This window comes from Myotis daubentonii, chromosome 14, assembly GCF_963259705.1.
Source record: "Myotis daubentonii chromosome 14, mMyoDau2.1, whole genome shotgun sequence".
In the NCBI taxonomy this organism is placed as follows: domain Eukaryota; kingdom Metazoa; phylum Chordata; class Mammalia; order Chiroptera; family Vespertilionidae; genus Myotis; species Myotis daubentonii.
In genome coordinates this window covers 15,215,138-15,235,612 of record NC_081853.1, presented here as the reverse complement: position 1 = coordinate 15,235,612, position 20,475 = coordinate 15,215,138, and the positions used below count along the sequence as shown (strand labels likewise).

Genomic DNA, 20,475 nt, shown 5'->3' with positions numbered 1-20,475 from the left:
TCTATTATCTTTGCATTAAATGAGAATCTGTAGAACAAATTTTTGAAAAGCATAGAAAAATACAAAAAGGAGTATGGAAAAAAAGCTATGATCTCACTAACTAGAGCAGTGGTTCTCAACCTTCTGGCCCTTTAAATACAGTTCCTCATGTTGTGACCCAACCATAAAATTATTTTCGTTGCTACTTCATAACTGTAATGTTGCTACTGTTATGAATCGTAATGTAAATATCTGATATGCAGGATGGTCTTAGGCGACCCCTGTGAAAGGGTCGTTCGACCGCCAAAGGGGTTGCGACCCACAGGTTGAGAACCGCTGAACTAGAGCAACAATTAACTTTTTAGTCTGTCGCCTTACAATTTTTATTTTTTAATTATAGTTTTTAAATAGTTGAGGAAATACTGCATATGTAATTTGGACCTGCAGTCACTTAATAAAATCATTTTATAGTGGCTACATTATAATCTAGATAAGGATATATACCATAATTTACAAAACTGTCTAATGATAGATGCTTAAGTTATCTGCAAATTTTTCCTACTTAATTAAGTTGCTTTTGATTTTTCTTATTGTTCAGAGCAACTCTGGGTATCCTGAAAGTCATTTTCCCCCTATATTTACTAGTATGTACATTAAGATGTTACAGCTCAAAATGGTTATTTAATTTCATATTCCTTCCATAAACATATAATGAATGCCAATTACTGTGTGTCAGTCATCATGGTAGATGTTGGGAGTCCCTGTATTCATTTGTCAAAATTGTCAAGCTGTTAATAACTCACTACATGTACTTACCTTTTTGTATTTTCAGTTTTTTTGCTAATGCTTAATATGATTTTCCACTTCACATTGCTGATTTGATTCAAGATTAGTAAAAAATATTTTTTTCTCTAACTCTTAAAACATGAACATCTATAGAAAAGCTAAATATCCCTATATTAGTGATGAATATATTGAAAAAAATTTATTCAACCATATTCAATGAGAAATAATAAATAATGAAGTAAAATTAATGTTTATATTATATTTGAAAGTTATTTATATTTGAAGTGTGTGTGTCAAAAGGTTGAAATGGATTCTTAGTTGCAGTGCACCTTTGCTATAGGCTGTCTGCTGAAAACTAGCACCTGTTTCTTTTTTGGCACATTTTGGCATAGATAGCCAAAGTTAAGGGTTGTTAAAATCTGAGTCCTGGTGCCTCTGATGGTCTCTTTTTTCTAAGATACTAGTTGGCTATGTGGGTTTTTGTATGTGTGTTTTTCATACTGATTGAGTTTATATATACGTTTTAAAATAAAAAATTAGCCGAAGCCGGTTTGGCTCAGTGGATAGAGCGTCGGCCTGCGGACTGAAGGGTCCCAGGTTCGATTCCGGTCAGGGGCATGTACCTGTGTTGCGGGCACGTCCCCAGTGGGGGATGTGCGGGAGGTGGCTGATCGATGTTTCTCTCTCATCGGTGTTTCTGACTCTCTGTCTCTCTCCCTTCCTCTCTGTAAAAAATCAATAAAATATATTAAAAAAAAATAAAATAAAAAATTAAAGTACTGTTAACAAAGTATTTTAAAAGAAGTTGAGGGTCCAATTTTTCTTTTTTTTTTTTTTTTCAGATCTTCAATTTTGCAAGCAGAGAGTAAAAAAGACCATGAAGAGGTAAAATTTTATGTTGTTAATTTCTTTAGCAACATCAAGATATTTTGCTGATGGCAAAACATATTAATATGTTCATTATAGAAGTTTGAAAAATTTGGGTTAATTAAAAATATCTCTTTAATAGAAGTTTTATCAACCTTAGAAAACATTCTTAAGTTTCACAAAGAATTTATAGTTGGATCTTTGAGGAAAGAACCTTAGAGATCTCTCTCCTCTCTTTTTAAAGCCTCCAATTCAGAAATGACCTTGTGGCTGTTGCTTTCTGACAGGCTGTTAGTATCATGAGGGGACAGTTTAATTTATTCACTCTTCTCACCAACCCTCTAAGACAGTATTTGCTGCATTAGGAATATATAGTGGCAGCAGATTGGCATGGGAGGAAGCAACTAAAGCTTAAAACCTTAGGGAAATGAAAGATAGAAAGCGAAAATATGGGAATGTCTGTTCTTCCTCACAAGTATTTTACTTTTGGCTCTATTTTTACTTGTAGTACACCAAATATGGAAGGTAAGTTATTATTAAGAACTGATACTTTAAAAACTTTGTCTTGAGAAATATTCTTCAATGAAAATGTATTATAGGTTGATTTTGATCTATTTGCTATTATAATTGTTTTGGTGAAAGACAAGGCTACAGATTATATAGAGGTTACATTTATTTACTTCTTGTGGAAAAGAATAGCTATTAAAACTTGGCTTTTGATCTCTGAGGAACACAGACAAATGTCTGCAGCATTTACCAAACAGAATATTAGTTTAGTTTAGTGAGGCTCATCAAGCACTGGAATCCTCAAGAGTGAAGCAGAAGGTGTGAAGCAGAGCGTTTTCTATGTTAATTTTTTATAACCTGAAAGAAGGGAAGTATGTAAAATCTATTCACCAGGAATATATTTAGCTCCTAACTTTTTTGCATTGGTGTTAATAATGAGATCTGAGTCCAGGCTGTCTTGTTTGGTAGGGATTAAGGGGAAAGTAATATAAAAAGATAGAGACTACTAAATTATAACTTCACGTGATCACTATATTTTTTAATTTCCTTGTATGAAATTTGGCATTTAAAAATAATAAATCTGTTCAATGTTCTGTTATATCCTCAAATACTGTACATAAATATGCTTATGTATATAGGAAGGTATTTATCTTATAAGAAATATGTGTTACTCCTAATGAAATTTATATTTACTTCAAATATTGAACATTCTCTTTTAGAAGAGAAGCACTGTAGAAAAATATTAATCATATTCTGTTTTTTCCTCTTACAGTGGATCTGTACAATAAACAATATATCTAAACAAATATATTTAAGTGAAAATCCAGAGGTAATATTTTTATTTTATCATATCTAGATATGGCAAAATTAGATCATGTGCTAATACAGCTTTTATTAAGTCATAATTCTCAAGTTCTAAAATCTTTTAATTTGCACTTGTATGGGTAGCTTTAATGTATCATGTATATAATGAGTATCTGGTCTTCCTGAACAATAAATTATTTCAAAGGTACTGAAATCAGCCAATAAACATATTTAGTGGCTCCTGACCTTGTGTTTAGTGCTGTGTGCACCATGGAGAAAGGAGATGGAGAAGAAAAATAAGCCATGGCCTCTGTCTTCCAGGAGCTTATGTGTATGGGAAGACAAAACTAAAACTTTAACATTTCAAAAAACAGTAGAAATTGAAAACATACTGTGATGACTAAAAGCTTAATATCTAAGAATGTTAAGATCAGTGTGGACTTTAGAGAACTGTGGAGATTATGGAAACCTGCACTGGGTAGGATTGGTCCATGTTTTGTGGAAAAGAGAAGACATTGTAGATAAGAGAACAGAAACTAGCTGTGTAATTGGATTTGAAGGTTCTCGTTGAAGAATAGAAAACTAAAATGTGTGTACAAATCATCTGGGATATTAAAATGCATTCAGTAGGTCTTGGGTGAAGTGGCCTGAACTCTTAATTTTGCTAATTATACTTCAAGTAGCAAGGGTATCAAACCAGATAAACTCAGCAGTGTAGACATAGCAATAGGTACAATCCAAACATACTGTACAGGCAGAACCCAGGTGTGCAGAGAACTCTGGAAGGAATCAAGTGGATCCATATTGCAGTATAGTTGGGAAAAGACTTGGCTTAGGACAGGAGCTGCCTGGCCTCTGCCAGTCTTGGTGGGCCCAGCTATGCTGTGAACCTAGGCACCTCCCAGGCTGGGTGGGGGCTAATGATTTCAGTTGAGGCAGAGGAAGGACTAATTTCTCTAGAAAGTCCTCACCTTCTATCTTAAGCTGTTGGTGTAATGGTTGATTAGATGGGAGTGTCTGGTGATATGTAGGAGTCCATTATCATAATTCAGGTATGAACTGAGGAAAGACAGAAAAATAATGAATCATAGAAACAGGTAAAAAGAAATTGGACTAGTTAGCGTTGGAACTGATTAAAGGATGAAGGAGAGAAAGATGACTTCCAGGTTTTAAACCCAAGTGAAGGGAAAATTTTAGAAGAGTTCTGTGTTGTTTTTTTTAATCATAATGGCTTTGAGGTGCCCCTCTAACACATGATTTAGATGCCTAGGGAAAAGTTTTGAACTAAATAAACAAAATCTCAGACTTCTAAAATATTAGTAATTTCTGACAATTTTATAATAATCTTATGAGTTTAAGAAATCAGTGCTCAGCCGAAACCGGTTTGGCTCAGTGGGTAGAGCATCGGCCTGCGGACTGAAAGGTCCTAGGTTCGATTCCGGTCAAGGGCATGTACCTTGGTTGCGGGCACATCCCTAGTGGGAGATGTGGAGGAGGCAGCTGATCGATGTTCCTCTCTCATCGATGTTTCTGACTCTCTATCTCTCTCCCTTCCTCTCTGTAAAAAAATCAATAAAATATATTTAAAAAAAAAATAAAAAAAGAAATCAGTGCTCACTGTAGAGAAGCCTTTGCTTTTAGTAACTTAATTTCCCACCAATCTAGCTTTTCCTTTCTGTTATGTTACTTGAGCAACAAAAAATTAAAATGCAAATTAGATGACTTGTTAATACCTCGCGAATACATTGAGAATACAATGTTTGGACTTGAAAAATTCAGGCTAATTGTACTTTTCTATCAATGTTCAGAACTTAAGTTTTAATTAATAATTTCTAGATTATCCAGAATTATTTTATCTATATTAATGGGAGAAGAAATTTTGATTATTTTATGGCATTGTCTTAGTATTTTTGCTAACTATAAGACAGAAATGTAAAAATATTTTGTGATTTTTTTTCTAATGTAAATGCCATTTTATTTAACTAGTGTTTTAAGTAAAAGAATAAGTTTATAAATATTTCTTATGGAAAGCTTTCTTTCAGTTTTTGGTCTGAAAATTATCCATGATAATTTTATCAATTAATAAATGTATAGATATTTCTGAGCGTAAGTATATTCTGGAAAACCATGAAAACTTCAGCAGCATAGTTATATTTTGTTACTATTTTCTACTCTTTCTAAATTTCTTTATTTAGCGAATGTATTGAGTGTCTAGTATGCCAGACACTATTCTAGGTGCTAGCAATACAAACTTAGTCCAAAAAATCTCATAGTTTAGTTAAACACATAAAGAAACCTCCCTCTCCCCACAATATTTCCTGATCTGTATATAGTAGACAAAAAATCAGATTCACTTCCCCCACATTTATAGGAAGTAAGAAAAAACAAGTTATAATGCTACAAAGTTAATTATGTATTTTAATATTAAGACAAAGTACATGGAACTACTTTATTAACTCCAATTTACATTTTATGTGTAACTTAATTCAGAGAGTTATATTCAAACTTGTGGTTTTCTTGCTTTACTAATGTTAGTCCTTTACTAATGTTAGTCCTTTTTTTTTAAAAAAAAGGAAACTGCTGCACGAGTAAATCAGTCAGCTTTGGAAGCTGTCACTCCTTCCCCATCTTTCCAGCAGAGACACGAGAGCCTGCGGCCTGTGGGGTGAGTTACCAGACTGTGGGTTATTTAGAGAACTACATGGGATATTGGAAGGGATAGTGAACACTTTGATTATAGCAGTGCTGCTTAGATTAGTGTGAAATAGTTGCCAAACAAAATGGAAATTGTATTTTCAAATTGGTAAAGTTACCAGCAAAGAGTGCTAAATACAATGATTCCAGATTTTCTTTGTGTTTATCTCTAGGTTGAGGTGATTTATGTTTTTGAATTTATAACTGGAAAAAAAGAAGTCTATTATTAAATATGTAGCTATGATTTGGGATTGTGTTTATTAAAATTTGTTCTATCCTTCTCATTGACTTACAAAGTTGTATTTTCTTATCTCATAGTTTAAGTATTCCGTTTCCAAAAGAGAAAACCAAGTGTGTCTTTTTGTTTTCTTTTGTGCTTAGACAGTCTCGACCATCGACAGCTCGAACCAGCAGTTCAGGATCCTTAGGATCTGAGTCCACAAATTTGGCTGCCCTCTCTCTTGATTCTCTCGTTGCCCCAGACACCCCAATACAGTTTGACATAATTTCTCCCGTGTGTGAAGATCAGCCTGGGCAGGGGAAAGCCTCTGGCCAGGGAGGCAGGTGGGTGATGGCATCTCAGTGATATTGTGCTATGGTCTGTGAAGTTTATGATCTCATTTCTATCTTTTACATATCATGTACATCAGCTATGTTGTACCTTATTTAATTACCTAAAATCATTTTGTTAGAGAAGAATCATGGCAGGTTTTTCTCTTTGTTTTCTGCCTTAGATGAATGAGTTAAGATAATTTAGTATTTAAAAATATTTAATTCCAAATTGCTATCAGATCTTCATAGTATTTGCTATTAAATTGCAGGGGAAAGCTGACAATCTTATCTTTAGGTCATGATAATATTTTTAAAATTCTTGAGAGTAATACACGTGCTATAGATTTATTAGAAAATATTATCCTGTATCAGAATAAGAGATCTTCAGGAAGCTACTAAATCATTATCATACTATGAATTATTAATGAACCATTTTTTTATATAATGAGAAATATCTTTGTCAAAGCAATAAAATTTTTCTTTGGCTATGGATGAAGGAAACATGACTTAAGGCAAATTACTTATTAAGCAGATTAGACACCTAATAAATTGATAATATATTAATTTGGGTATATATGACTGTGATCAAGAAAAAGTAATTTAAATTTGATCACAGAAATATACTTAGCATCCGATATAATAGGTCAATCAGACATGTATTTGGGCGATAATTTCATGTTAACTTCATGCCAGTGCTATTTTAGAACCACTTAGCTCTTTGCTTACAAAACTTACTTTGAATTATACTTGTTTTCCTTCATGTGGGTGTGCAAGAGCCAAGCACACTAAGGAGGGAGGTAGCTTCCATCTCTAGGTAGCTTTTCTTCTTGCATTGTTACATATGCCTTGAGTAATACAGGTTTAAAACTAGAAACTGTTGAAATTATCATAGTCAACTTATGACATATACATAGATAACCTAAAAAGAGGTTTTTACCATCCCAGGGAATGTCTGACATTTTTCTCAAGCAGCTAAAATTGAAGCTAAATCAGTTGTTTCTCTGTCTCAGCTTTTTTAAATTCATGAACTTTTGCAACATGGTTTATTATGGTGTGTGTATGTCTGTCTGTCTGAACTTCCAATCCCCATTTTCCAAAATGCAGCAAGTTTTGAGTTGAGCCTATTGACTCAATCAGAGGGTTGGGGCCTTCATCAGACTAGCTTGGACATCAGTAGTGTTCCTTAACAGGATGGGTTATTTTAGAATTTTATTTTAAATGTATGTACAAGGTTTCGTGATTTGTTTTTTAACTCTGGTTTCAGTGATTGATAATCAATCCTCCCATGTGGATCACTGTAACTAACTGTTGGTTCATAATTTTAAAAAAAAATTTCAGGCGTACAAATCCATTTGGAGAATCTGGAAGAGGCACAAGATCTGAGACTGAAGGTAAAACAGATGTGCAGTATTTTTATGTTTTAGAAATTCCAAGCAGTAAACTGAAGAATTTGTTGTTTATATTTGTTTTGCTGTATGCTATTTTAATGGTATCTTTATTTACTTCACAATTTTCTCTTTTTTCTCAACTTACACTTCAAGCAACATAACTTAATTGGACTTAAGATTTTGTTATTCACAAAAAATTATAGAATATTATACTTTTGACCTTACAAAGTCTAAAAGTATAAGATGTCCTTTAAGCTTTTCCAGCAGATGTTTTCTTCTGGTACTGGAGTATAACTTTATTCCTTTTTCTGGTAGCTTTTTATTTTTATTTAATTTCAAACTTACAGAAAAGAATAACATAGGAATTCTTTTTAGCCATAGCAACCAATTGTTGAAGCATAAACTTTGCTATTTGAATTTAAGACCTTAATTCTCCTGTAACTTGAACACTATAGTTAGGAGCTAGAAAATCTAAAAGGAGGCAGCATATTTTAATTCTTTAGGTAAAGAAATGTGGGATTTAAAAATGCATAATATACCTTGTTCTGTTGTAGATTCTATTCTTCATCAGTTATTTATTGTCCGATTCCTTGGTTCTATGGAGGTGAAATCAGATGACAATCCAGATGTTGTTTATGAAACAATGCGCCAAATCTTAGCTGCCCGGGCCATCCATAACATCTTTCGTATGACAGAATCGCATTTATTAGTCACTTGTGATTGTTTAAAGTAAGTAGTAACCTCTCCCTCAAAAAACTGTAGGAAAAATGTATATATAATTCCAGCCTAATTAAAATTTGTTCAAATTTTTAATTATTATTATAGGTTAATTGATCCACAGACACAAGTTACAAGGCTCACGGTGAGTTCTACATGTTTAAAGCATTAAGTCTCTTTGGGCATAAATACACCTTTTACATCTTTATAACAATCCTGATTCTCTATATTCAGATATGGTAGTATCAACTACAATTGGTCTTTAAAAGGCTGTTATAATTAAGTCATTAGCTATCTCTCCTAAAATGTTACAGTTGAACGTTCCATGTAACACAAAGAATCAGTGCAATTTGGTGTGATATGTAGTGTTTATCCCTTAGCTAGGGAGTATGTATCACTAAAGAAATGAATGGTAGGTTTGCCCTGGCTAGGTAGCTCAGTTGGTCAGAGCATCATCCCGACAAGCCAAGGTTGCAGGTCCTGTCCCTGGTCAGGGTATGTACAAGAAGCAACCAATATACAAGAATGTATAAATAAGTGGAACAACAAATCGATGTTTCTTTCTTCCTCCCCTCCCCATCTCTCTCCCTCTTTCTCACTAAATTAGTAAGTTTTTTTTTATTGAAAAGAAAATAATAATAGAAATTAAAAGGGGAACATGATTGAGTTTATTTTATAATAAATTATGTGCTTTTATGTAATCATTTCATAATATAAACCACTTTTCTTATTTGAATATGACTTTGTAAAATGTGTTATGACTAATAAAACAAATTCAGTATTCAACAGCCTCTTATTCTGCCTGGAAAACCAAACCAAATATGATATTCTTTATTCTTGGATTACCTTTCTGTTAAAAAAAATTGGCTTTACTGTTTTATTTAGGATATTTTTATAACAGCCTAAGTTTGTTATATATAAGAGTACTGTTGTAGCCCATCTGGCATGGCTTCAGTGGTTGAGCATCAACCTATGAACCAGGAGGTCACATACCTGGGTTGCGGGCTCGATTCCCAGTGTAGGGTATGCAGGGGGAATCTCCCATCATTGATATTTCTCTCTCCCCCTCTCCCTTTCTCCCCGAAATCAATAAAAATATATTTTAAGAAAATTAAAAAAAAAAAGAGTACTATTGTAATGGCTTGAAAAATCTCATGTTTGCCTCTGATGTTTTCTGTGGCAGTTTCCATTACCTAGTGTAGTTTTATATGCTACACACCAGGAAAATAAGAGGCTTTTTGGATTTGTTCTTCGGACATCTGGAGGGAGAAGTGAAAGTCATCTGTCATCTGTCTGCTATATATTTGAATCAAACAACGAGGGGGAAAAGGTACCTGACTTTTCAGAATGTGTCTCTGTTGTGAAATGCATATCATAATTAAAGTTCTTACTAAGATTTCTGGAAAACTTAGACTTTGCCTAGTTCAGCTGAGTTCCTTGACTAAAGCCTGTTGCTCTGAAGAGAGCTGAGCTGATGTATTGGGCCTTCTTAGTTCTTTAGACCTATATCTTTTTAGCCATAGATAGCTAGTGCAATCTTCTGACCTCATTAATTTATCCTGGGAATGTAATATATTCCCATAACCAGCTATTTTCAGATGTCTTCAGCTTAGAGTAGCATCAGCAGCCTCTTATTCTTTGCAGACCTTACTATTTCAGTCATGAATTTGAGATAATAAGAAGTGTATTATGTTAAACAGGTGACAGCCAGTAGTTGAAACACACAGACTGAAGAAAACAAAAGTCTTGGTTTGGGGCTTGGAACATTTTACAATCAGCCTTCTTTTGAAGCAGTGTATTATAATGAGTTATAAAACTAGTTACATTCGCCATTTGGATACTTGAAATTATTAAATTTGATAGGAGAACTGCTTAACTTTTTTCTACTTTTCCCCCTTTTAGATTTGTGATTCTGTTGGACTGGCAAAACAGATAGCTTTACATGCGGAACTGGTAAGAATCCAAGACACTTAATTATCCAAGAATGTTAACTAATGTAAGGCAAGATTTTTCATAATGACAAATAAAATGATTTTGCTAAATAAGGTTAACATTGGATACTATTGCTGATTTGGTATTTAGAATTTGGGTAAATGGGTAACATAGCATGCAAATTTTTGGTGTGCTTTCTCATATACATGCAGAAAATAATTTGAAAGGTTACAAAGAATATTAATTGAAAAGTCTAAAACTTAAAGTTCTTTCATACTTAATTCATTAGTTGTATTCATCTGTTCTTTAGGATCGTAGGGCATCAGAAAAACAAAAAGAAATAGAGAGAGTAAAAGAGAAGCAACAGAAAGAACTCAGTAAACAAAAACAAATTGAAAAGGTATGCAGTCCTAATATCTGGATCTTCTCTGTGATTTTTGTAAAGAATTTCCTTAATTCAGCACTGACTTCATTCCAAATGAAGGTTTGTTTCTGCTTGCTCAGCTACTTCATAACCAGAGGACTCATAGCATAGCAGAAAAGGATGACATCTGTCTTCTGATATGATGTTTACATTATAGTTATACTGACATGTAGAGTAACTTGCCATTTAGCAAACATATCTGAACTTTCATGTTTCCATATCCAGTGAAGGTTGTCTCTGGCAAAGCAGGTCTTTTGAGAGACTGTGTCATATAGACTTAACTGCCATTGCTAAAATCCACAGTGGCCTCTAGGAATGTGTGTGTGTGTGTGTGTGTGTGTGTGTGTGTGTGTATAGTGTATAAATACACACATATATATATTTTAATGTTACCAGGAGTGTCAAATCATTGTCTGTCCAATAGAATAATTTTAAGCTAGACAAATTTTAGAACAAAATCTGGAGAATACATTAGCTATGTGATATAAGAGATTGAAAAAGCCAGTTATGGGGTGTGGCATTGACAGCAGTGGAAAAGATAACTGGGATATTTAATGAGAACAGATCAGCAGGAATTGTCAGTGGAGTGATGTATGGACAAAGGAGAGGGAAGTGGCAAAGATGACACTGAAGTCAAGGCTTCTTGGGTAGATTAGGCTAAAGGAGGATGACAACTGGTTTAGCAAGATAAAGCTGGAGAAGAGGGTGCAAAGAGGGAAGGGGAAGGGATGTGCGGTGATGCATTATGAGTGTTTTACTGTGGAGTATAGCGATAATGATGTCCTGAATTTGGTTATTGACCATAATAATGGAGAACACAGAAATGTGTGTGGCTTTTATAGGATTTATAGAATGGAACCAGAATTCACTTTGGTGCTGCATTTGTTGTTGTAGCCTTTCTTCTCAGTAAGTTGCCAGAATTATGAATTATTTTACAACAGAAGGATTGAAGTGATTCTCAAGTATGTACTTTAACTGCATAGTTTTCCATTCGATTGCAAACAATTAACTTATATTTTCTTTTCTGTCTTTTCCACTAGGACTTAGAAGAACAAAGTCGGTTGATAGCTGCTTCCAGTAGACCAAACCAAGCCAGTAGTGAGGGGCAGTTTGTTGTCCTTAGCAGTAGCCAGTCAGAAGAGAGTGATTTGGGAGAAGAAGGAAAGAAGAGAGAGTCAGAAGCATAAACTTATCCTTGCTTTTGGTTGATAATTCTCCCCTTCAAATTTATTGACAATTTCTGTGGTGAAATGACTCAAGGTAACAACTATGTTGAAATATCATGGAGGAGACTAAAGTTTATATTGGCTTGTTTGTTTTAACTTCATTTAAAAAAATAAGTTGACCTTGATGACTTAGGTTTGCATTGATTTCTTTTCCTCAAAAATAATATGCTATGCAGTAACATCAAATTCCATATGTCTAAAAGAAACCTGTTCATCTCCCTAAAGTAGATTGCTGAGGAATTACACTTGCTCAAGCCTTTTCCCCTTTAAGTTGTGAATTTATTGTAACTGGCTATGACCGTAAGAAATCATTTATTCTTCAGCTTCACATATTCATGGTTACACTCCCCCTCTTTCATTAAGAACATTTTGTTGGTGGCACGCTCTCCCTCCCAGGACCACCGCTGCACCTTTCCCTTCTGACCCCTCTTGTTCCCCCATAGGCACACATTTCCTAAACTCTAAGGAACCCCACGAGACTTGTAACTTGGGAGTATGGGCAGTGGCATCCCAGGCTAACCCCTGAACCTGTCCCAAGGTCCCCCTTTCTCTGACTTTCCAGTGAGCTGACAGCCCCACCTGGGCTCACTTCTTTCACTGTGACTTTTATTTCTCAGTGAGTCTACACAGCCCTGCCGAGGTTCTCCCCTGTTACTTCTGTCCTAAGCCCTTCCTGCTTCACTGTCCCCAGCTTTAATAAACGTACTCTCAAAATCCAAAAAAAAAAAAAAAGATAATTCTGTTGGTAGTGAGGAAGCTTTTGACTGAATAGGTTCAACACTCTTTATACAGAGAATTCTACAAGTTTGCAAATATTTTAACAATATTAAATGTGCAATAGAACTTTTATAAAATAATTAGAAAAGACATTTTAGACTTAAGGTTTTAAATTGTGGCAGTGGTACTACTGTTGATGCAGGGCACTTTCTTGGATTGCTCACATTTCTCTGATGTACTACACCCAGTGCCATTGGGAAAGAAGCTTAAGTGTCAGTTCAATTACTGTTACAGCCCGGGGCATTTTATTATCACAGACTTAGTTCTCAGGTTGGTACTTGAATTATTGCTGCAGAGCAGTAATGGTTAAAATAAGATTTTGGAATTTATAAAAAGGGATTTTTGTTGTTGTTGAAGTACATTTTAGATTAGGATTTAACATGTAAAGATATTGTTAAAGGATAATACATTGTATTTTCTGCATTGAGTGAGATACTTTTTATTGAAAATCAAGTGACATTTCAAAAGAAGTTCTATAACAATTATGCTTTCTGCTTAAAGTAAAAATTCCCAGAGATTAACTTAGAAAATGTAGTCTTCTAAATTTCAGATTGATACCCATAGTATTTTCATAATCCCATGTTTTGATAACATACTGATCACTGCTTTATATCCACAAAGGCAAATAACTAATATATGAGAATAGGATAAGTTGCACTAATTATTGTAAATACGTATATTCTTCAAATGAGTGAAATATCTCATTCCATGAAAGACTGAAAAGGAATTGAATGCTTCGAATAGGAGGGTTGACCAAGGAAGGATTTTTAGCATGGTGTTAAGGTTAAAATGACATTTCTCTACTGCCTACTTCTATGTCAACAACTGATTTTTTTTCTTTACTCAGATTTTTAACATTGCTGATAGAAATTATGTTCCTGTGTTTCATATGTAAAAGTATATGTAGACAAGTTATATTGAATGAACTATTTTACAGTTATACATTTAAAATTTTCAAGAGATCAGCCACTAAGACTAATTTTAATTTTTTTAATTTTTATTTATTTTTAGTTGATTTTTTAGAGCAAGAGGAAGGGAGAGGGATAGAGAAATAGAAACATAAATGAGAGAAACTTCATTGATTGGCTGCCTCCTGCATGCTTCTTACTGGGAATCGAGCCTGCAACTTGAGCATATGCCCTGATGGGAGGTGGGGGGGATTGAACCAGTGACCTCTTGGTTCCTGGTCGACGCTCAAGCACTGAGCCACACCGGCCAGGTAAGACTAATTTTACAAGGGAAAAAAGCCTTTTGTTTTTTTATGTACAGTTAATCTTTAGTTCTGAATTAGAAATGGCATTTATTTAGTTCTCACAATATAGTGTGACTGTTCACACTTTATGTACACTGTTTTCTGTACGAATGGGATAGGTGTTTATATATAAGATCATGATACTCTTTTATCCATGTGCCAAATGGGAATAATGATTACTTGACAATCATTGTGAAGCCTTATGTTACCAAAACATTTAGTAAAAAATAAAAAAGTAGAAATTTATGGGTTACTTTTTGAAAAAAAGTATTTTTTGTGCTTACTAAAAAAAATGCTTTCACAATAGCTTGTGTATTGTTCTTTTATAGAAGGTAAATTTTCTTCTGTGGTCAGCACTTGATTAGTCTTGCAAGTCATGCTTTTGGGACCTTTTTGAGAATTAGTAAGCGTTCTGTTTAAGTCTTTTGTTTATACTATGAAGTTGTCAACTCACTTAGCTCAGATGAACTTTGTCACCCAACAAGGGAAGTGGTCAGCATTAGGAGGCAGTTTTACTAGGCTAGTGTTTTACCTGGTAGCGACATGCTGACCTTTGTTAGCACTCTGGTCATTGGGGTAGAGTTAAGGGTACTGGAAGGCATAGGGATGCTGGACAGACTTATAGTTCCTTTTAAGTTACATTTTGATAGGAATTTCCACAATCACAACCTGTCCATAAATCAGACTAAAGCACATTCCAGCGCCCAACAGAAGTTATGTGTGGGTTTAACAATTTTAGATGATTCACCTTCTATTCCATTACTAGGACTGTATAAACTATTCCATTACTGCTGATATTTAAGCATCAACTTTAATAAACTCTTTTTGATTAAAGAAGACTGCCCAAGGCTTTCTGTGTAATGTTAAAATTTATCTTAGTTACCCTATGAAATCCCTTGTAGGTTTGGGATGCTTTGGTGTTAATTGAATTAGATTTTGGGATTTCTTACTCAGATTCAAACTTATACTTAATGTTTTGTGTTTTTTCTTCTTTTTAAGAAATTAACCAAACATTCTTTAAAAGGAAAAAAATTAAGTCTACCTAATTTTGCTATGTATTCTGCTACCTATATGAATAGTCCTTTTGTACCAGTGGTAATGAAGTCAATAGATAGGAAACAATTTATTCCTTCTCCCTTTTAAAATGTTCAAAACTTGCTAATAAGGGACTGAAACTATTACCTTAAACAGGATCCCCAAAGCCATTGTAGTTTTTGCCATGTCTACAATGATTACTTTGTGGTTAATTTCAAAAGAATTCTCAGCCTCTACAGTCTAGGTAGATTTATTTTACCTTTTTGCTTGTGCATAATATTCTATGTAACATAATCGTGAGTGGTAAAGGCATCAGAGTTAATTTTGACTTGAAGTATTTAAAATTTAAATCTTATAAATGCTGACAGACCCTAAGAACCCATGTATTATATAAAACCTTCTGCCACCTGAATTAATAAAAGTGAAAATATTAACATTGGTTTTGACAACAACCTCCTAGCATTCAAACTGTACTTTAAATTTTCAAACACACTGACTGTAGCAAGACTTTCATTTTATTACTTGCAAGTTTGGTTTTCTTTCATGAGATTTTCTTCTTCTACATTAAAAAGTAATATATAAAAATTTGAAACTGGAACTATATTATACTTTTTAACCAATCTCTTGTGGCTATACTCATATGTAATTCAGTTAATATAAGAACTAAGTTTTTAATCTCATTAACATGAGATAAAATTATAACTAATATGTAAAACTGCTTTATATATTTGTAGTGTAAGTGAATTGATTAATTCTTATTTCACTGATGCTATTAATCATGCAGCACTGAATTCATGCTACATTTTCCTTTAGAATTGGATTTGAAGAACTCAATGTAATTGTGGTATACATGTGGGGTGGAGAACTTTTTCATTTTGTCAAAACAGATATTCTCTGACAAGACTTCAGGAACTATGCTGTTAGGAGATTTTTAATGTATAATAAAGTCCATAATTTTTGTACCATCATTTTTGTACGAAATATTTGAACATGTTCTGAATTTTATTTCTCCGAGTAATTTCAAATGATGCTTTACATCTAGCCCCATTGCAATTCCCTAACAGCTAAAATGAAAAAAAAACTTGTCACTCATTGAAAAGTAATACTAATTCTTCACTAGTGACTTGTTTATCTTTTAGAAAAATAAAGAGACTTCTTAGTAGTTACCCTGGACATGTTACAGACAGTGTGACTATGTATACTTTCTATGTGTGGTTCTATTCAAAGAAGTTCCTATTGTTTATAGGGGCAGGTTATTGTGTACACCAGCTTAAGTGTTTTGGGCCTGTAGTTGTAATATTATTGCATATTCATCCCATGTGCTCTTTAGAGTTTCTTGTAGCATTTACCAAGTTCTTTTCTGCTACTGGGAGTTTCTGTTATTGTTCTGAATTTTATAAAATGTATATACACTTTTAGAAAGTCCAGGGGGATGGATGGAATTAACTTTAGAATTATGATATAGGTGTATGTATCTCCTAAATATCTATCCTATCTAATAATAGCCAAACATGGTAATTGACTGAACCTTTGCTATGCCTCCCATCGGCTAGTCAGTGAGATATGCAAATTAACCGCCAACAAAGATGGTGGCTAATTTGCATACTGCAGACAGGGCGGGACAGCACGAGCCGCCTGCGCAAGCCTCCATCCAGGCCCCCGAGGGCGATGCTAGAAGCTGCTTGCCTGCCGCCCAGGACCGGATCTGATCCTGGGCCGCAAGCACGCTGGCCCCGCAAGCCCCAGGAGCCACCTGCCTGCTGCCCAGGACCCAATTTGGTCCTGGGCTGCTGACGGGCCCTGGAAGCCCCAGAAGCCGCCAGATATGGCAGTAACTATCAGTAAGCACTCTGAAAGTCAGTAGCATAAATGCACCAATTAAAAGACAGATTATGAGGGTGAATCAAAAACGAAACCCACTTTAAATATAAAGACACATAGATTAAAAGTAAATGAATTAAGCTGCAGCCTGTTTTGCTCAGTGGATAGAGCATTAGCCCTTGGACTGAAGGGTCCCAGGTTCGATTCCAGTCAAGGGCATGTACCTCAGTTGCTGGCTTGATCCCCAGTCCCTATCAGAGCATGTGCAGGAGGCAACCAATCAATGTGTCTCTCCTTTTCCCTTCACTCTCTCTAAAATTGAATGGAAAAATGTCCTTGGGTGAAGATTAACAAAATCAAAGTGAATGGATTAAGTAACACTAAAGAGATTATAAGAAAAATATATTCCAAATTTTGTTAGTTGTATAATGGTTATGTTTAAATTATTAACACCTAAGAAATTGGGTGAAGGGTACATATAATATGCTGTAGTATTTTAAAGGTTTTTTACATGTATGAGATTATTTGAAATTAAAATATTAAAAAATTAAAAATTAACAAAATGTTAATTGAAGTGTATATGCATTACATGAAAAATCTCCTAATTGCTTCTAGCATAATTTATTAAATTGTGCTAAAATTTACAAGGGTTCAATGAAAAAATATCTTAATTCTAAATGATATAATAGAAAATATATAATAGTGCAGTTATAAGCACTTATCTGAAAATAAAAATTTAAAGAAGTGAATTTAAAGAAGGGATTAGCCAAAGAAAATATATGCACAACCCATGGACACAGACAACAGTATGGTGATGGCCAGAGAGAAGTGGGGGGCAACAGCTGGGTAGAGGGGGCAAAAGGGGGGAAATAGGGACACCCTATATAATAATAATAATAAAAGGCTAATATGCAAATTGACTGAATGGCAGAATGGCTGGTTGCTATGATGCGCACTGGCCACCAGGGGGCAGACAATGCAGGAGCTGCCCCCTGGTGGTCAGTGCACTTCTATATGGGGAGTGCCACTCAGCCAGAAGCTGGCTCATGGCTGGCCAGCGCAGTGGTGGTGGCAGGAGCCTCTCCCACCTCCGTGGCAGCACTAAGAATGTCCAACTAATGGTTTAGGCCCGATACCTTGGGGGCCTAAGCCTTTAGTCGGACATCCCCCGAGGGCTCCCTGGCTGCCAGAAGGATGTCTGACTGCAAGCTTAGGCCTGATCCCCCGGGGAGTGGGCCCAAGTCAACAAGTGGACATTCCCCCAAGGGGTCCTGGACTGCAAATGGTCGCAGGCCGGGCTGAGGGACCCCAGCACCCCGAGTGCACAAATTTTTGTGCACCGGGCCTCTAATATATATATATATGGCTAATGTGCAAAGTGTCCCTGCGGGAGTTCAACCGGGAGACCAGGAGTTCAGTCGCTTGCCATGACATGCACTGACCACCAGAGGGTGGCATGGAACAAAGGAAGGCCCCGGCTGGCAGCCTGAAGGCCCTGATTGTTGGCGGCCAGGCCTAGGGACACTACCAATGCATGAATTTTGTGCACCGGGCCTCTCGTATTTGTATATTGACATACATATAATTCATCAGTCACTTATAAACAGACTAGAGACCCAGTGCACAAAAATTTGTGCACGGGGGGGGGGGTTTCCCTCAGCCCGGCCTGTGCCCTCTCGCAGTCTGGGACCCCTCGGGGGATGACCACCTGCTGCCTTAGGCCTGCTTGCTGGGGGATTGGGCCTAAGCTGGCAATCAGACATCCCTCTGGCAGCCCGGGAGCCCTCGGGGGATGTCCATTTGCCATTGGAGAGCAGGCCTAAGCTGCAGTCTGACATCCTTAGCGCTGCTGAGGAGGCAGGAGAGGCTCCCACCACCACTGCTGTACTGGCAGCCATCAGCCTGGCTTGTGGCTGAGCAGAACTCCCCCTGTGGGAGCACACTGACCACCAGGGGGCAGCTCCTGCATTGAGCGTCTGCCCCCTGGTGGTCAGTGTGTGCCATAGTGACCAGTCATTCCCAGTCTTTCTGCTGTTAGGGTCAGTTTGCATATTACCTTTTTATTATATAGGATAGAGGCCTGGTGCATGTGGGGGGGTGCCCTTCAGGGTGGGGGTCCCCACTGGGGTGCCACTGGGGTGCCTGGCCAGCCTGGGTGAGGGGCTGATGGCTGTTTTCAGGCTGGCCAGGCCTCCTCAGGGACAGACGTTCCTAGCCTCTCCTTTTTTTTTTTTCTTTCTTTCTGGGATTTATTTACCTTCTATAATTGAAACTTTGTAGCCTGGAGTGGAGCTCAGAGCCAGCCAGGGCTTGGCTTCCTCCATCACCAGGGGCAACCCAAGGCTCCAGCTCAGTGGCCACGGCCGGCTGAAAGCAGGTATCTGGGGTTTATTTACCTTCTATAATTGAAACTTTGTTGCTTTGAGTGTAGCTTAGAGCCGGCAGGGGCAGGCGGGGAACCTTGGCTTCCTCCTCACTGGAGCAAGCAAGCCTCCTGCTTGTTCCAGTTCCATGGCTGCCAGCCGCCATCTTTGTTGGCAGTTAATTTGCATATCTTGCTGATTAGCCAATGGGAGGTGTAGTGAAGGTATGGTCAATTACCATGTTTGTCTATTACATAAGATACTACAATTTGATTTAAAATAATCTATTTATGCCAGCTAGTTTTGCAATTTTCGAGAAACTGTATTATTAAAAAAAAATTAAGTCGGTGCTTACTCAAATAGTCTATATAGCCATAAATCCCCACATGAGACAGAAATATAACTTCAGTTCACCTAAGATAGAATGTATTATGCTAAGAAAGTATGCTAAGACTAAACATGTAAACATCAGGCCGTAGCTGATTGGGCCTATGGTGAAAAGAAGACTACGCCATCCTACCTCTCTCTGTGCTTCCTGTTGATGTGCCATCTAAATGCTACACAGCAGTGGCTGAGTGAATGTCTTCTATTTCCTTTCTCACTTTCCACACATAGGAACCTGTACTTACCATATAGCATAGACTATATAGAAATAAAAATTTAAACTAAAATCTTGTAACTACTTCTACCAGTGAGCTCCTCCTTGTGTCCAGTACTGGTCTAGTAGGCTCAATATAGAAATTATAAGCCATCATCCATTTGAAAACACTTGTAATTTCTATTCCAGTGATCACATTAACCAATAAATGATAACCCTTGACCAGGGTTTTGTGGAAAGGGATGCATTATTTCCCATTAACAATGAAATTGCAATTTTCTATTTTAATTGCAAGATTCTATTTTAATTAACCCACCTCATCTCTATACTGGACTCTGAAGTAAACAGACACTAAACTGGCCTTGGGTCATGTGCTGGAGTCAATATTGATTCAATGCAATCACATTTTATATATGTACTTCTCTATAAAAAGGATTGTTGTTAATCATCTTGCATTGTCAGAGGTAGCATCGATTGAGCATATAGAAATATGCATTCATACACTTAATATAAGATCAATATTTTGTTAGAATTGATCTATTTCAGTTAATTGAAATTTTTACTGTTTGGTCTTTTTAAACTGCTTTTCAGAATGCTAGCCATTGATATATTGAAAGGTTATGTTCAGAGCAACTTTAAAGAATGTAGACTGAATTAAAGTTTTAGTTGCTAGGTAAAGTGAGAAATAGAAATTGTATAACAAGTCACATTTCAAAGAATACAGCTAAAGAACTATACCTTTTCAACCAGAGC

At 36.0% G+C, this 20,475-nt stretch overlaps 1 protein-coding gene across 8 annotated transcripts in view; it reads left to right on the top strand.

Moving 5' to 3' along the window:
• The window catches only part of APPL1 (adaptor protein, phosphotyrosine interacting with PH domain and leucine zipper 1), a 35,679-nt gene extending 19,771 nt beyond the window's left edge, over nucleotides 1-15,908 (top strand). For 6 of the 8 annotated variants that reach the window (XM_059663219.1, XM_059663214.1, XM_059663216.1 and 3 more), the window contains 11 exons: nucleotides 1,608-1,650; nucleotides 2,912-2,968; nucleotides 5,517-5,608; nucleotides 6,019-6,201; nucleotides 7,528-7,580; nucleotides 8,132-8,306; nucleotides 8,403-8,439; nucleotides 9,478-9,624; nucleotides 10,197-10,247; nucleotides 10,537-10,626; nucleotides 11,691-15,908. In XM_059663219.1, coding sequence (XP_059519202.1) covers nucleotides 1,608-1,650; nucleotides 2,912-2,968; nucleotides 5,517-5,608; nucleotides 6,019-6,201; nucleotides 7,528-7,580; nucleotides 8,132-8,306; nucleotides 8,403-8,439; nucleotides 9,478-9,624; nucleotides 10,197-10,247; nucleotides 10,537-10,626; nucleotides 11,691-11,837 — 1,075 coding nt within the window. In that variant the 3' untranslated portion in view covers nucleotides 11,838-15,908. The remainder of the gene's footprint in view (nucleotides 1-1,607; nucleotides 1,651-2,911; nucleotides 2,969-5,516; nucleotides 5,609-6,018; nucleotides 6,202-7,527; nucleotides 7,581-8,131; nucleotides 8,307-8,402; nucleotides 8,440-9,477; nucleotides 9,625-10,196; nucleotides 10,248-10,536; nucleotides 10,627-11,690) is intronic. The other 2 variants (XM_059663218.1, XM_059663215.1) reach the window with 2 other exon arrangements.
• Nucleotides 15,909-20,475: the final 4,567 nt, after the last annotated feature.